This window comes from Euprymna scolopes, chromosome 32, assembly GCF_053919585.1.
Source record: "Euprymna scolopes isolate OS-2025 chromosome 32, ASM5391958v1, whole genome shotgun sequence".
Classification (NCBI taxonomy): domain Eukaryota; kingdom Metazoa; phylum Mollusca; class Cephalopoda; order Sepiida; family Sepiolidae; genus Euprymna; species Euprymna scolopes.
The window spans coordinates 64,572,590-64,590,612 of record NC_136513.1 but is presented as its reverse complement, the minus strand read 5'-3'; the positions used below and the strand labels follow the sequence as shown (position 1 = coordinate 64,590,612).

Below are 18,023 nucleotides of genomic sequence, written 5' to 3'. Positions count from 1 at the left end.
GTCATGGCTCTATCCACAGAATTTGCAGTCCTTTATAAATTCGCGTGTCTTTTTTTTGTCTGCTTTCGTGAAGTGGACGTTCTCTACTGATTTGTTAAGTTTGCCGAGCTGTTGTTCAGCCTGTTCAGTGCTTCGGCAAATATCTATTGTCCGATCTAAGTTAAGTCCAGATTCACTAAGGAGTCTGGCCCGTACATTATTATTGCTGGTACCTATCACAATTCGGTCACATAGTAATTCATCCTCAAGTGCACCGTACTTGCAGGTTTTAACTAGGTTTCTTAATTTATTTAAGTAACTGTCAAATTTTTCGTCCTGTTCCTGTGTGCAGGAATTAAACATATACCGTTAGTATATGGTGTTTTGTTTAGGCTCAAAGTAGTCTGTGAGCCTTTCCAAAATATTTTTTGTACTCGCTTGTTCCTCTTCCGATATTGGCAGATTTTTGTATATCTGTAAACATTCTTTACCGATGACAGAAAGCAGAGTTCCTACCTGTATTTTTGCTGCTTTTTTTCCAATTTCCGTTGCAGCTGCATAATTTTCCCAAGTTAATTTGAAGAGGGCCCAGTTCTCTCGTAAATCGCCGTCCATTTCCATTTTCACTGGTGGTGGAATTGCATATGCCATGTTGTTGCCGACGAATGTATAAAAATGACCGAATTCATGTGGTTGATAAATTCCGTGCCAGGATATGTAACCACAAAGTCCGAGTTAAAATATGTACGTTTTGCTGAACGATTATAATTATCCACAGTGTTTACGTTGTTCCGGAAAGAAGAAAAAAAATGAAATCCCACTTCGTTACACCATGTAATGATGTGAAATGTTTCAGAGAACAAAGGCAGTTGTTTCAAGTTAAGCACCAGAAGCTTTATTACCGGAGACGTGTTTTGTACAGAGCTCTGCGTGCTTTGCACGCCGTTTCGTATTTAGTTGTAGCCGTAGCTACGTACTTCACAACAGGTTTAATCACATGATTATTGATAATGTGACCATGTGATTGAAATTTGATTTAAATTAACCACACGTGCTCGTTTTGCTATCAAATATTCATCGAAAAATGGTAAGGATAGACAATGAATGCCGACGCTCAAAGTGTATAAACATTTTGACCCTTCCCTTTACTTAAAAATTCACCAAAAATCAGGAAATTAACCAATTTTAATGAAAATTTCAGAAATTATCAAATAATGATCGCAGAATATAATGAACTAATTATTTTTACTTAACTCTTAGTGAAAATGTTTTATTTTGTTTAAACAAAAAATACCTTTACTAAAGTTATGGTTTTCAGTAGTAAATAAGAAACGCAAGAATTTATTCTTGCTTTTTTTATATAAATAAAGCATCGTAATTTGTAACAATGAAAAGTAATTTTTACAGGAACATTCCGAAAAACGCCCCTAAAGTCCGTATTAATGAATTCGATATAACTCAAAGAAAAATAAATTTCTCACATACTATCAGGAAATTAAAGATTCAATTAAATTCCTATTTCAGTCAGTTTAGGGTGAAATGAGTTTAGGAATTTATAGCCAAACCTAAATATTTTTTTTTTTGCTTAAAAAAAATAGCATTAATACAGTAAAGTAAGTTATGTAAAATTTGCATAGAATGCTCTGCTTTACGGTTGTTGTAAAAATGGAATGGAAATTTGAATTTCGTTCCCTTTTAAATTTGGTACATTTTTACATTACGTCCAACTCATCGTTCCCATTCGACACGTCAACTTTTATAGCTTTTCGGGTATGCTGGCAAGGTTAGGGGTGTCTATTCCGAAAGCCGTTCTAACATGGGTAGATTGGTAGGTGTGTCAGAAATTTCGTGAAAAATAGTGAATAATTCCACTCCGTCTTTCCAAGCTTATAACTCCTCGAAAAATGTAACTCAAGCCCTAATTTTTTTTTTCAATTAAAGGAGCAAGGACCAAGGTTACATTAAAAAAAAAAAAAAAAAAAAAAAAAAACAACGTGTTTTTTTATTTTTTTTTTAAGTTTTTAAACTTCGGACTTTACAGGTAAATTTCTAAAAACACTACTTTTTTGTTTTAAATTTGAATATATTATTTATTGACCTTTTCTCTTCAATTTCTGATATATAACACTTTGGTGAGTAAATTAATTATTTACTTTTTAATAGACATTTCAAAATGGGAGGCGTAAATTATTCGACCCCCTGTCTTTCCAAGCTTATAACTACTTGAAATATGTAATTCAAGCCCTAATTTTTTTTTTCAATTAAAGGAGCAAGGACCAACGTTTCATTAAAAAAAAACAAAAGAAAAAACAATGTGGTTTTAAAAAAAAAACTTCGAACTTTACAGGTAAATTTCTAAAAAACACTACTTTTTTGTTTTAAATTTGAATATATTATTTATTGACCTTTTCTCTTCAATTTGTGATATATAAAAACTTTGGTGTATAAATTAATTATTTACTTTTTAATAGACACTTGAAAATGGGGGGGGCGTGAATGTAAAAAAAAAAACGTTTGTCTAAAATATTATATTCGGTTTATTGGAAAGAGCATAAAATTTCACATTGATCCTGAAAATATCGTAAAAATAGAATCGATAGAAAAATTTTGATAGATTTTTAAAGTTTAAAAATTGAAAAATATTGAGTTCGTAAAATTCATTACTGTTTTTTAAAAAATAAAAAAAATATTTCTATTACTTTTAAAACAACTTTAATAGTTTATTTTGGAAGTATAATCCATAAAGAAAATAAACAGCCCACTTTTAAAAGAGAAATTACGAGTTTTTTATATTTTATTTACAGTTTTGTGATAGGGGTGTCAAAAATTCCTACAAAAATTCTGATACATCTACTAAATTGGAGTGTTTATTCGTTGTAAACGTACTCGACAACCTATAAATGTTGACATTTCCAATGTGAATGGTAAGCTGGACTTATGTAAAAAATAACAAAAAGATATACCAAACTGACTTTTTCGTTTAAAAATGGAATTATTTCCCTTTCGTTATTAACTTTTATTTATTTATTTATTTTTTTTTTAAATATTTTGTGTTTTATATACATAAAGTACAATTGTTGAATGTTACTGTTTTGATTATATTCGTTTGGGGGGCACAATTAAAAAATTAAGAAAGATTAAAATGGAGTGAAATTTAAGTTTCCGTTCCATTTTTACAACAACCGTAAAACAGCGCATACTCAGCAAGTTTTATCGTAATTTATAAGCATAATGTTGAAACACTAAATCAACATTTTATTTATTTTTCTGCATAATTAATGATGAAAGTATTTTTCTGTTTATTTTCTGAACATCTGTTAAAAAAAAATAATTTGTACATTCTCATGAAAAAAAGAATCAAACTTTTCTCTACATTCACATAACTATTTACAGTGTTCATGTAAAGCATTCATCTGTTCTTTTTATAATAAAAATTCCGTTTTCAAAGAGAAACGTTTACTGCCAAATTTCTTTAAAAAAAAAATGTGCAAGTTTTCCTGAAAAAAAAAAACTTTCACCTAACAATTTATGGTAAAAAATTAATCTTTTTTGGGGGAAAACAATAACTTTTTTATTGATTCAAAAATTGCAAAAAATAATAAAAGTAAATAAACGAACAAAATGCAATTTTTCTTGAGGAATGTGTTCTATTTTAACAAACTGAGCCACAGCAACGCGTGGGCAGGTACAGCTAGTGACTTTATAATTATTAAAGAGATGATGACTTAATAATTATTAAATAGATTAAAACTTAATTTTTAAAGACATGATAACTTAATTATTATTATTAATGAGGAGATTACTTAATTATTATTAATGAGGTGATTACTTAATAATTATTAAAGAGATGATAGCTAAATAATGATTACAAGTATGATAACTTATGAATTATTAAAGTTGAAAACTCAATAATTATTAAATATTCCTAAGTTAAGAAAAATTAATATGAAGAATATCAGGGGTTATATCGCTTGAAATACTTATCAAGACGAGAAAAGTAATTTAATTTTTCAAATCATACAAAATATCTTTAATTATTAAATATGGGATAAGGATTTTACATAATTTCATATTCATAAAATAGATATTTAAATGATTATATTTTAAAGTGTTTCTTTTTCATCTACCCTAACTAAATTAATTTCAAAACAGCTCATGCTTATGATACAAATTATTTTATTTTTCTCCCTGGATATCAAGTGTGATTTTGAAAAAGCAGCACACTAGCATTAGTGTACTCTGGCCTACAAAAATACCTGAAAATTCCCATCAGCATTCTCTAATCAGGAATGTTGTAGGTGATTAACAATAAATAACCTTTTCTCAGAAAGAAGTTAAAGTTTGGGAGGATGAACCACCTAGAGCTGAATAGGAACAAACTGATAGTCACAAAATTATTAAAATTATTTATAACGTTTTAAAAGCTTTTTTTTTAATTTCATGTTCATTATTTTTCAAGGGAGATAATTTACATTACAACCTTCGGTTTTAAAATTTGGTATTAGTAATGTATCCGATACAACTAATGTTAGGAACATATACTAGACTTTTAATTATTTGCACAAAATATAAAAAAATTATATTTAAAACAAGTTAACAGATGGTCATCAAAAGTGTAAGAAAAATGGATGTCATTGGTTATCCTGTGTCTATAGTGATAAAAATGTCTATCTGTACTCTTAACTAGAATCATCTCAGTCACCACAATATCACATTTACTCCTAGGGGCCATGCTATGAGCCATGCTACGATATGAGTTTTGATGAATATTAAGTATTGTTAGGAATTATTGTAGCTTTTTTTTAAGATAGCTCCAAATTGATTTGAAATCTTATCTCTATATAAATAAAATGAACTCATTTTTTCCGCGTCTGATTTTGACCTTAATAGGATTAAAAATCAAGATATTTCATGCAAATATAATATGCACAAACGGCAGAACAATATCTGAGGTGTGTTATAGGCTTATTATTTCTCAAATTCCTCGATAATCTTAGATTTCTATACTTTTTCTGCTGAGAAGTCACGGCCAAAATCGGTTAAGATCAATGGAAGTGGTAAAATATTTTCTCTCTAATAAATTCCTCCTCCCCCTGCCACCACTTAACACCGTTTGGGGATCGTTCACAAGAAACAGTTGAGAAGAGAGCACCGGTTTGGCTTTGTAGTTCTTTCATGTGAAGTTATTTAAAATCACTAAACTAAGCTGCAGTGCTCTGTGGCGTAGTGGTTAGCGTGCTGGACAATTCACATTATATTTTCACGTTCGCGCCGACCTACCGTAGTCGTTTTTTTTTTGTTTTTTTTTCCCCTAAACAACTGGAATGGACTTTTCTTGGTGGCCGAACTGTTAACGTTGCAGATGTTTTTTTGTGTTTTTTTTTCACACTTTATTTTCCTACTTTTACTCATGACTCCAGGTTTGATCCATCCTACTTACCTACCATAACATTTTTTAAAACTCCCTCCCCCGTCCCGGAAACAAACACTCGGGCAACGCCGGGTACCCCCGCTAGTTGTTCATAAATATACATATACAAAGATTTCATTGGAATAAACCAGGCAGTGAGGAAAGAATAAAAAACAAAACTCATTCATTCCACTAGCAAAGAGGCTGTAGGGGAATAAATAAGAGCACCGGATTACCGGTGTAGGGTAAGGAGTGAGGTCCCTTGAAAAAAGAAGAGTCCGTACACATGAGGCACGGACGCAAAAAGTTCTTCTCCTAAAAGACAATGTTGGACAGGCAGAGTACAACTCTAGAATACAGTCCTCACTCCTCCCGTAAACCTCACTATTGAAGTGAGTAATCTTTTTACCTTAATGTTCTGAATTGCAGTGTTGTCATGTTTTCATGTTTGTTAATAAATTCTTGTCGTTTATACTTGTTGTATGTTTAGTAATTATTAAAGCTGGTCGGTAGTTTTGGGACTTGGAAGAACCTAAACCCGTACCAACAAGGCTAAACTTAGCCATAGGGCTAGGGTCTGATAAGACCATAAACCGCATGTGCCATGCTGAGGCAAGAAATACATACCAATGATACTTGACTCTTGTATCCAACTTTTTCAAAAAAAATGAGTAATTTTTTTCTATCACATGTGATCTTGACCTTTGTTGATACTTGAAGAAAACAATCAGACCCTTGGTCATTTCTCAGATATAAACACACATAGTTGAATGGACAAATCAGATTAAGAATGAGATCAAAGAAAACATGAAGTCTGCCTGCATATTACCTGACCAGTTGCCACAATGTCTTTAAGTGGGTGGATACACAAGCATAAGATGTCATCTGTATGTCCAAAGTAGAATTTTTGGACATTGGTTTCTCGATTCAGAATTATTCCAACGGCAGCAAGATGGTACACCACGCTTCCGGTTTTTGTATAGAAAACATTATTTCGGCAATCATAACCACGATATCTGAAATGTAATGAAAGTTTGCTTTTGTTTGTAAAACAAAAAGAAAAAACTTTTCATTAATTTACTACATTAGTTTTACTTTTTACTTTAAGCTACCAGAGACGAGTTGGTGCAAGTGACCAAGTTAACATTTTTCTTTTCAAAGTTCAAGTTTATTGAATAAACTTGAGTAGAAAAAATGCCGAATAACATAATGTGAAAGGAGTGTGTTTGAAAGCTATATCAATGCAGTTTGTGGGAAACACTATGGACACGAGTTAGCATATAAAAAATAATGACAATATTAGTAGGCATTTTTAATAATTTTCAATTATATTATGTTTATTTACCATGATGACGCTGTATTAGTGTGGTGTAATATCCATCTACGGTAAAAAGAATGGTCTACATGTGCTAAGATAAGTTCCCCTATTAAAGTGTATACGTTAATATGTATATGCATATGTGCATATGCACACACATACATACATGCGCATGTACATGCATACATACACACACATACATATGCATATATTTATTTTATTTTAATAATAGAATTTATTTATTTTATTGTATTTTTATTTGTTTATTTATTTTTTTATATATTAATATATTTATTCTATTTGTTTGTTTATAAATATGCATAAATAAAAATATGCATATATACATTTTTTCTCTGTATTTCATCTAACTTTCTTATTTATCTATTATATATTGTTTTTAATTAGTGATCGAGGGTGTAATAGAATTATTTGTTTGTAGTGAGTGCATGCTTGAAGTGTTGGTGGTGTTCCTGCATTTATATAACGAGGCTGCACTTTAGTTCTGCCCTGTTATTTATTTCGGGTTTATGTTTTTTTATTAGTAGTGATTCCTTAAGTCGCAGATTACCTTGGTTTCTTTCTGTGACTAGTATTTTGTTTGTATGTCTTTGTTAGGATTGTTATTGTTAGACAGGTGTTTATGGAATGAGGATGCTTCGTAATGCATATGTTGCAAGGCTATATAATGCATGTTCATGACTTAACAATAAAGAAAACCATTATACCAGTATATATACATAATCACGTCATTTATTTAGAATAAAACAAAGTAAAGTTTATACGTGTAAAAGAGATTTAGAAGGCTGTCATAATGCGAGGAATGAATTATAGTCGCTGTTGGTAAGAGAAGACAAGAACAAGTGGCGATTTTCAAATCAATAAGTACATACATATATATATATTTTTTTTTTTATTTATATATATATATATATATTTATTCAGTTGTATGGTAAAATGTCTTACTTGTAAGTCTTTGCGACGTATTCCATTATTAATTTCGGAAAAATTCTCTTTTCAAATGGTGTGCATAACAGGTCGATTCAAAGCATGCTAAAGTTTATACATCGGTGTAATAATTGGGTAGTCATGCAAGGACGTGTGATTGTGGCTTGTATGCATTGACCTTTGTGGAAGTGTGCATAAGTAGAGGTTATAGTTCATATTTTACTGAGTGAGATATTGCTTAAATATGACAGTCTTGAATTGTTCATATTGTGTGCTCTATGTGTATGCATCTTACAAGTAACAATATTTATGCGAAAAATATACAAGCCTACCTCATGTTATTGCTGTCGCTCTCCGGGCGCATGCTTATGAAGCGCGTGGTTTATCGTGTGCATGGTTTGGTGTCAAGTGAAAAAGAGAGAGAGAAAAAGGACGTAAACGGTAAACCGTAAAGTAAAGGTCACCGGAAATATAGGTGTGTCAAAGTTATGTTATGTTTGCACATGCTCTGCTCTATGCGTGTGTGCTACTGCACACAGCTTGTTCTGTGTCTGTGTGTTTGATCCAGACAAAGCAAATTTGGCAGGTCTAAACGGCTCACTATAATATCCCCCCCGCCAGATAGCTGGAAGCTAAAAATAAAGAAAAATGGAAAAGAGCAGATGTATGTGGACTAGGAGTATTGGAATGAAGAGGAAAGAGAAAAATAAATTTTAAGAGGTGTCGAAATCTGCGTATTTGCCTGGAAATACTGCATGACGACCACTTCGAGTCGTGCGTGTAGCAGGTGTGGGTGCAGGTTCAGAGTCTGGGGAGTTTATGTCTGGTTCATTACGTGGTGTGGAAGCAGCAGGTGTAATGACAACATCTGAATCTAGTGTGATGATCGGGTCAGAGCTAGGTATGATTATTGGTTCTGAATCTGAAAAACTAGCAGAAGGAAAATTAGAATCATATGAGCTTTCCCAGAAGGCGGGTTTTACGCGATCTATGGCAATCGTGTCATGCTTACCATTGCGGTCGATGACGAAATACTTCTCCAAATGTTCTAAAACGAGGTATGGTCCATCGTAGAGTGGCTGGAGAGGTTTTTGTATCGAGTCAATGCGGACGAAGACATACTTGCATGAATGGAGATCAGGTGGGTAGAATGGTTTGGAAGTGACAGAGCACGGTGGTGTATACATCACTCAAGACATTGCGAGTTTCAAACGGTCAGCATAACCAGAGGTTGTAGCGGGTATGGACCTGTTGACTGTGAAAAATTCCCCAGGAAGGCGAAGAGTGGTTCCAAACACCATCTCTGCTGGTGTAGCATTCAAGTCTTCTTTAATAATAGACCGGAGTCCTAGAAGAACAAGCAGTAAATGTTCACTCCAGCGAAGCGGTTCGGGCTGAGCAGCTAATGCAGCTTTTAGTTGACGATGAAAGCACTCTACCATCCCGTTAGCAGAAGGATGATAGGCGCTGGTTGCAATGTGGGAAATTCCGAAAATTTGCAAAGTTCTCGGAAGGTGTGTGACGTAAACTGGGAACCTCAGTCGGTGGTAACAGTGTTGGGTACACCAAAGTTAGAGATCCAGTTCTCTACAAATGCACGGGCTACGACTTGTTGAAATATCGTGCAAAGAAATTGCTGCTGGCCAACGTGTAAAACGGTCTACCATGGTAAGCATATAGCGATGACCAGCGGAAGGTGGCAGTGAACCTACAATATCCAGGTGTACATGTGAAAATCGAGCGTCAGGTACAGAAAAGTTGCCTGGAGTGGATTTGGTATGGCAATGTACTTTTGTAGTCTGGCAAGAAATACATGCCTGAGTCCATTTGCGTATGTCGGTGTTCATGCTGGGCCAGAAAAAGTGAGCTGCAATGAGCCTGACTGTTGCGTTCTTACTAGGCTGTGTGAGATCGTGGAAATGCCGGAAAATGCGCTTCCGACATGATGGAGGCAGGTAAGGTCGTGGATGTGCAACAGATCTATCGCACCAAATGAGCTTGTCCGAGAATGGGACTGGTGTCTTTTCTCGCGGAATTGTTGAAGTCGACATAAAGTCTGTGAGTGACGCATCACGTTCTTGCTCGGTTGCGATGTAGTCAAAGTCAAGGGGCTTCTCAAGACAGTTGAGATCGCAAAAACGTGAGAGTGTGTCTGCCACAATATTCGTTTTACCAGGAAAATACTGTATATCAGCAGAATATTGTGTGACATAGTCCATCTGTCGTAATTCATGTGGTGTACGTTTTCCAGAAATAGATGACATAAGAGCAGATACCAGAGGTTTGTGGTCAGTGAAACTCGTAAATTGTCTCCCTTCCAGCATATAGTGGAAATGTTTTACTGCTAAGTACATGGCGAGCAGTTCTCGACCAAAAACGCTGTACTTTTGTTGTACTTAGCTTGGCGGAAAAGAAAGACAAAGGTTGCGTTTCACTGTTCACTATCTGATTGAGAACAGCCCCAACAGCTACATCAGAAGCGTCTGTTGAAAGAAAGAGCTTAGCTGCCGGGTCAGGGTTGATGTAGGAAAGTTTAGTGTAGTTCACCAGTGCGGTCTTGGATGCATGGAAGGATGAGTTAGCTTCGTCTGAGAGAGAGAAGGTCTTTTTTCGCGTGCGAAGAGAATCCGTGACCTTGGACAAGTGATGTGAGCAGTTTGGAATGAAATGGCGGTAATAGTTCATGAGTCCAACATAACGACGTAATTGACGCAAGGAAGTAGGCACTGGGAAATCCTGGACTGCTTGCACTTTTGAAGGCAAGGGCGTAAGTCCAGATTCATCGATCCGATGTCCGAGAAAATCCAAAGAATTGACACTGAATTCGCATTTCGCAATGTTTATTTTTAGTCCATGGGATTGCAAATGTTGGAAAACTTTAGTGACGTGAGTCAAGTGTTCTTCCTGTGAGGAGCTTGCGATGAGGATGTCGTCAATATACGTGAAGACAAAGGGCAGTCCACGAAGGACTTCATCGATAAATCGTTGAAATGTCTGGGCGGCATTACGCAGTCCAAAGGGTAGGCGGGTGAACTCGAATAGTCCGAAGGGCGTGCATATCGCCGTCTTAGGAATGTCTTCTTCAGCAATAGGAATCTGATTGCATGCATGGACTAAATCGATCCGGGAGAAAACAGTTGATCCGGATAAGAAAGCTGAGAATATGCAGGTGTAGAATAGGGTACCTGTCTGGAATAGTCACTGCATTGAGAGCACGGTAGTCTCTGCAGGGTCTCCAGTCTCCTTCCGATTTCTTAGGTACCATGTGGAATGGAGATAACCATGGGCTGCTTGAAGGTCGTATTATTCCAAGGTCCATCATGTGTTGAAATTCTGAGCGGGCTAAGGCCAACTTTTCCGGGCACAATCGTCGAGGCTTGGCATGTACGGGAGCACCACGGGTTGTAATGTGATGCTGCACATGATGTTTAACATTCTCCGTGTGGGAAAAGGGTTGGGTGAGCTCAGGAAATTGGTTCAACAGATCTGCAAAAATTGCATTTAATGAGCTTGCTGTGCGGATGCTTGATGTATGACAGGAAAGCATACCGCAGTGGATGGAAAGAGATGTCATTGTGTCAGCTAAACAACGTTTTCTTAGATCAACGGAAAGTTGAAAATGGGAAAGAAAATCAGCACCAAGGATGGGTGTTTTCACATTGGCGATGATGAATATCCATGGAAAACGACGTCGAAGACCAAGGTCCAAAGTGAGGGATGAGGTACCGTAGGTTCGGATGGAACTGCCGTTCGCAACTTGTAGTGAAAATGGGTCTGCTGTTGTATCATTATATCGTGTAGGAGGAATTACACTAACAGCAGCGCCGGTATCCACGAGGAACTTTCGACGAGAGAGTGTGTCGAAAATATATAGTAGGCGACACGGCTGGAAAGATGGGGTGGAATTTGTCGCGCAATCCCACCGGTCTACCAGTTTAAATGTTCAGGTTTCTTGAAGGTGCAGGGTTGCTCGCATTTGCGTGCGTCGTTCCTGAAACGACGGTGGTAGAAGCACCAAGGAGATCGAGAGGAAGACCTGCGTCTTTGTGATGAGCATCTGTCTCTTGAATTTCGTCTGTTGTTGGGCCATGACCGTCTGTCCACTAGAAGTGCTTCAATTGCTTTGGTTAAGGCAGCAATTTCCGATGATTCCGGGTTGGAATTGGATGCGGAGGCTGTAGCGGCAGGTTTGGTCGCGACGGTGATTACAGCTGATGCGTGATGGTAATTGTCGGCGACACAGTCGGCGATAACTGTTAATTGTGTTAGATCCTTATCTCCAACGAACATGGACAGTGTGTGGGATAATTGTGGAGGAAGTTTCTCCAACCAAAGCTGCTGTAAGATATTGTCGTCCATTGTGAGTGCGCCGAGCAGACAACGCATTTGTCTCAGAAGCTGAGAAGGCTTTCGGTCGCTAAGGGTTAACTCATTGAAGAGTTATTTCAACCTGACTGGTCCGTTCCAGAATGGCCTGCTTAAGTGCCGTATATGGATCTTCAGCAGGAGTTGCTCTAAAAATGTCCTCTACTTCTTCGGCAATATCTGCTGGCAATAATATCTTTGCACTGGGGAAGTAATCTTCCTATTAGCAAAAATAACCTCCGTCTGAAAAAACCATATGTGTGGTTTTCGAGAATTAAAGATAGGCATCCTCCACAGCACTAGCAGCAGATTTATCCTCGGTCATGGTGGTGCACAAAAAAAAGGAGTAACAAATTACTATCCAATATTCTCAGTCTCAAGTTGTGTGTTTTAATGAGGGGAAAAAAATATGGAAAACTTTTTTTTTTTTTAATTTCATTTTTTTTTTTAAAGGAAAATATGAAACTTTTATTTTATTATTTTTGATTGCTTTGATAATGTTGTTATTAGTAGTTGTGTTTTTCTGTGCGCACGTGGACTAAAAAAAAATTAACAACAGACGAAAGACAGGTTAAGGGTTACAACACGTGGTTAGGCATGGGTGTTGAATCTTGGTGTATTTATCGCTCTCACAGAGGAATGCAAAGTATTTTGGTGTGGAAATGCTTCTCTTTTATTTGGCTTGATACTCGGTATAAGGAATGAAAAGTTTTGTAAGTCGAGGTCGAGGGTCACCAATTGTTGCGAGGCTATATAATGCATGTTCACGACTTAACAATAAAGAAAACCATTATACCAGTATATATATATATATATATATATATATATATATATATATATATAATCACATCATTTATTTAGAACAAAACAAAGTAAAGTTTATACATCGGTGTAATAATTGGGTAGTCATGCAAGGACGTGTGATTGTGGCTTGTACGCGTTGACCTCTGTGGAAGTGTGCATAAGTAGAGGTTATAGTTCATATTTTACTGAGTGAGATATTGCTTAAATATGACAGTCTTGAATTGTTCATATTGTGTGCTCTATGTGTATGCATCTTACAAGTAACAATATTTATGCGAAAAATATACAAGCCTACCTCATGTTATTGCTGTCGCTCTCCGAGTGCATGCTTATGAAGCGCGTGGTTTATCATGTGCATGGCTTGGTGTCAAGCAAAAAAGAGAGAGAAAAAAAGGACGTAAACGGAAGGTTATGTCAAAGGTCACCGGAAATATAGGTGTGTCAAAGTTATGTTATGTTTGCACATGCTCTGCTCTATGCGTGTGTGCTACTGCACACAGCTTGTTCTGTGTCTGTGTGTTTGATACAGACAAAGCAAATTTGGCAGGTCTAAACGGCTCACTATACATATGTACAATGGCCTAACTGTGCTGCCGATGTAGAACTCCCTGCATACCATACATTATATTTAATATACTGAATATGTGCATTTACATAATTCTATATTATTGGTGGGGCATTTTGGTAGAATGAGGGAGTTGCTGTTGGTTAATTTTTTAGTTCTTGATAAGTGTTGTCTCAGTGTGTTAGTTGAATGTCTAATTTTTCCTTGTGAATGGCTTTGCAGATGGCTGATGTTATTTTATCACTGAAATGCGGTAGCTTTAAGAAACAGGTTTTTTTGTTGTTTCCTAGATGTTTTGGGTTGGTATTTGGTGTGTGCAGGCTATTCATTCTGTCTGGTCTGAGTATTTGCTGAAAATAATGGAGGTGGCCTTGTCTATGTCACTAGTACATTTGCTAAGAATGCAGTTAGTCTCATTCATACGCTATTTTAGCTTTGGTGAGGAGTACAAGTTTGTAATTTATGAAGATGTCCCTGCAGGTGCTCTTCCTATAGAATTTTGTGTGTATGTGTCCTGTTTCGTAAATGGTAAGAGTGAAATTTAGAAGTGAAAGGGATCCAGATGTGTCAAGGTGTTCAATGGTAAACTTTATACATGGATCAGCATTTTTGAAGGTGATGAGGATCTTATTGTCGTCTTCTCGAGATGATATGAGGATTTCTTCCACATATCTTGTGAAGAACATGCTGGAGTGATAGTTTCGTAAGACATATTGTTCTAGCCTATTCACATATGTAATGGCCAGTATGAGGTCCATGGCTGGGTCTGCTGGTACCGATGTATATAGGGAGACAACATCAAGGTTGAATGCGTATTTATTGTGTTGCAGGAGTTGTGGTCATCAAAAGATGACCTCGTCTTAACTACTCATATGGATAAGTGGAAAGTAGTGGTTTGAGCACTTGAATAACACTGTTTTATTCAAATTTGAATGTTCTTGAAAATAAAAACAAATTTATGCATAAAAAATGAATTCTTAGTTTTTTTACAGGATGTTTTATTTTAAACATGATACCATTTATTTGCATAAATCATTTTTAATATTGTTTGGTTATTTATGAAGAATAAATATATTCATATAAGTTTCTTATTTTCTTTTGCTTTTAAGTAATGTTAGCTTGATTCAGGAATGTTTAATTTTTTTTTATTCATTTTACTTGTTATTCACCCAAATATTGGATACAATTGATCCTTGGTGTCAAATTGTATTTTTTATCCTGACATAAAATTCAAATTTATTTTTAGCATACATAGAATTGAACTTTTATGTAAAATGCTGAACCATCTTCTAAAAGAAAATGACACTATTTTCTTTTTAAAATAAAAAATGAAGACGTTAAATTATAAACAGTCAATAGACAGGTTAGATTTAACATCACTTTTGTTTTTAATTTAATAAAATTCTGTTAAAACTTTTTGTGTAAAGCCAAATGTTTAAAGTACATGTTTTGAAAGAAAATGCTATTTGTGTTAATTAAAAATATTTTTGGTTCAAGAAATGAACAAAAAAGCAACAGAACAATTTAAGTATTAAAAAATTAAGATTTTATTTCAGGACAAAATAGTTTTAATTTTAAAAATCAAAATGAAGAAATAAGGCCATTTCAGAATACTTCTTGCTAAATTTAACATCGTATAAAATTTAATAGATCAAAACAGATCAAAATGACTTAATAGTACAGACTATTGAGACTTCATCAGAGATGCCTCATGGGTTAAAACGTCCTTTTGCATTAAGACAGGTATATGTCTCTACATAGAAATTCTATAGCCATACACTCCATAATGGTTCACTTCAACCTGTCCAGCTGTTATTGCATCTAGACAGAAAGCATTCTGCTGATTCAACTGTCATAAGTTAAATTAACAAACATCTATAACATCACAAAAGTGAAATAGCCACAGCTAAGAGTAGGCGTACGAGAATGACTACAAAACACACTGAGTCGCAGAAATTTGGTTCTCACTATTTCTGGAAAATTTATAACAGTGTGGTGAATAATGGACAATCAATAATTCCTCGACTATCCAACAACTGTGATGTTGTTTGCATCTGCTAATGCTGAAGTACTTGTCCTGCAACCTGTTTGGGCTATACAAATCATTACTGCTCAAACTGTTCACAGCAGGCTGAAGTCACACTCAATGATTCCTTCCCAAGTCTGGATTATCATACAAAATTTTGACATCTTCAAAGAATATAGGCCTGGTCTTATCCCTTCAACAATTCTAAAATGCTCTACTGAGCTGGTCCTTGTCCTTTACAACAAATGTCTTGACAATTTTTTCTTCCTTGATAGAAAAGTGTCTCTGTGATAACAGTGTTTAAAAATTCTATCGAAAGAACTGACCTGCAAAATTATTGTGTTATCAGTCTCTTCAGTAAAATCTTAAAATCCTTAATCAATCAAGTGATAGTTTACCACCTCGTTATACTAAACATCTTTCTTTTGTGTTCATGCCTTGATTTTTCTTCAAATCTTGTTTAAATGAGTTCACAAATTTTTCCACTTAATCATTTGATTAAGATGATATATTAACATTGTCAAATGATCAATTGATACTGATTTAGAGAATTCCTTGAATTCTTTTCACAAAGACTGAGTTCCATTGTTGCCGATTAAAGATTTTGGCAGTCCAAACACGGCGAAAAATTTCATTAAGTGCATTTATTGCATTTGTTGCAGTTGGATGTCTGCACTTGACAATTCCTGACCACTTAGTAAAACTGTCTACAATGATCAAGCAATATGATTCATTTATGGGCCTGCTTAACTGATACGCAATCAAGTTAATGGGACATTTGTTTTTGGACATGATTGAATCTTTACTATTGGATTCTTGGCATCCTCTGCACTGTTCCACTAAATTTTCTATGTTTTCATTCATCTTCAGACAATAAGTATATGTTCTCATCAAAGATTTCATTTTTAAAATCCCTGGATGGTCCGTATGAAATTATTTCAGAATTTTCTTTTGCACAGTATCAAGGCTGTAAATGATAAAGTTCTCTCTGATTCTCTCTCCTCTGATCTCGAGTACGTGGTTCAGTGGGGGAAGATGTGGCTGGTTACCTTTAATGCATCCAAAACCAAACTCCTATCCTTACATCATCAACGCTCTGATCCCCATCTAGCATCAATTGTGATGGATGGCTCTCGTTTGGGTGAGGCCCCGTGTTTTGACAAGCTTCTGGGTTTGACCTTTACTCCTGATCTGAAATGGAACACGTACATCAAGTCTGTTGCCAAGGTCGCTGGAAAGATGGTGGGATCCTTCTACCGCTCCAGAAGATATCTCACTACTGATGCAATTCTCTATCTATATAAAAGCCAAGTACGTCCAAGGATGGAATACTGTTGCCATATCTGGGCAGGAGCTGCTAAAAACAGCCTATCCTGCCTTGACAGAGTACAAAATAGACTTTGTGGCTTAGTGGGGGATGCCCTTTTCTCTACCCTGCAACCTCTCTCCGACAGAAGAGACGTTGCGAGCCTATCCTTGTTTTATCGTTATTTCCATGGCAGGTGCTCGTCTGAACTCCAATCTCTGGTCCCCCCTCGCCAATCTTTCACAAAAAACACCCGTCTAGCTGAATCCACTGTGAAAAATTTCCCCCACTCTATATCTGTGCCTAAATCAAAACGCGGATTCCATGAACAAAGCTTCTTTCTTAGAACTGCACGCCTGTGGAACTCTGTTCCGTCTGCCTGCTTCCCACCGGACTACAACTTGGATGTCTTCAAGTCCAATGTTAACAAATTCCTAATGAACCGCCCCCTTAAGTAAACACTTCATCAAATCTCCACACTAACGTAATGTACTTGCAATAACCCTTATCCCTGAGTGGCTTCCGGGCATTGATAAGTGGTGATCACTGTGTAAAAAAAAAAAAAATATCAGGAGTAAAGGTCAAGCCCAGGAGCTTGTCAAAACATTGAGCTTCTCTTAGGCGAGAGCCATCCATTACAATTGATGCCAGATGGGGATCAGAGCGTTGATGGTGTAAAGATAGGAGCTTGGTTTTAGATGGCAATCATTGACAAGTATGCTCCTCCACGATAGTGTGTTATGTCTATAGCTAATCTTGTTCAATTCTTTGAAGTCCCAATTTCCCTAGAATTATGTATATTTGGCACCAAACACAATTCTTAACTACCTTCTGAACTTTTTCTCGTTTTATACGTCGACCAAATTTCCACACTAAATATAATGTTCTGTTCACTCTCATGTGGTGCATGTCATGCAACTTTTCTAGTTTACCAATTCCTAGACAGTATAGTATGACCTTTTCTTTTCTCAATTAACCACTGTTTTTTTTTTAATCCACATTAAAGCATCAGCTTTGTTGCTCTCTGAAGGCACAAACATTGCCTTTATTCACAGTTTAAAATCTCCAAGCATCTCTAACATCCACTTTACATCTTTTATTCGTATTCTTTCACTCTCTTCTACTGTAGAGTTTACCCAACTTAGTACCGTAGCTGAATCAGTTCTTATTTCGATTTCTGTCAATCCTCATTTCATAGCCTTTCAGAGCAGCATCTAATTCGACCATGTTAATATGATTATAGTCAGAGGAATAGTTGGTCGAAACGTCGTGCAACAACATCTAAGAAAGATGAGGATAATAGTC

At 35.8% G+C, this 18,023-nt stretch overlaps 1 protein-coding gene across 6 annotated transcripts in view; it reads right to left on the bottom strand.

The window, feature by feature from the left end:
* Window positions 1-18,023, bottom strand: part of LOC145256392 (echinoderm microtubule-associated protein-like 6) — a 902,875-nt gene that overhangs the window by 436,515 nt on the left and 448,337 nt on the right. For all 6 annotated transcript variants that reach the window (XM_080115242.1, XM_080115245.1, XM_080115243.1 and 3 more), the window contains one exon: window positions 6,219-6,405. In XM_080115242.1, coding sequence (XP_079971368.1) covers window positions 6,219-6,405 — 187 coding nt within the window. The remainder of the gene's footprint in view (window positions 1-6,218; window positions 6,406-18,023) is intronic.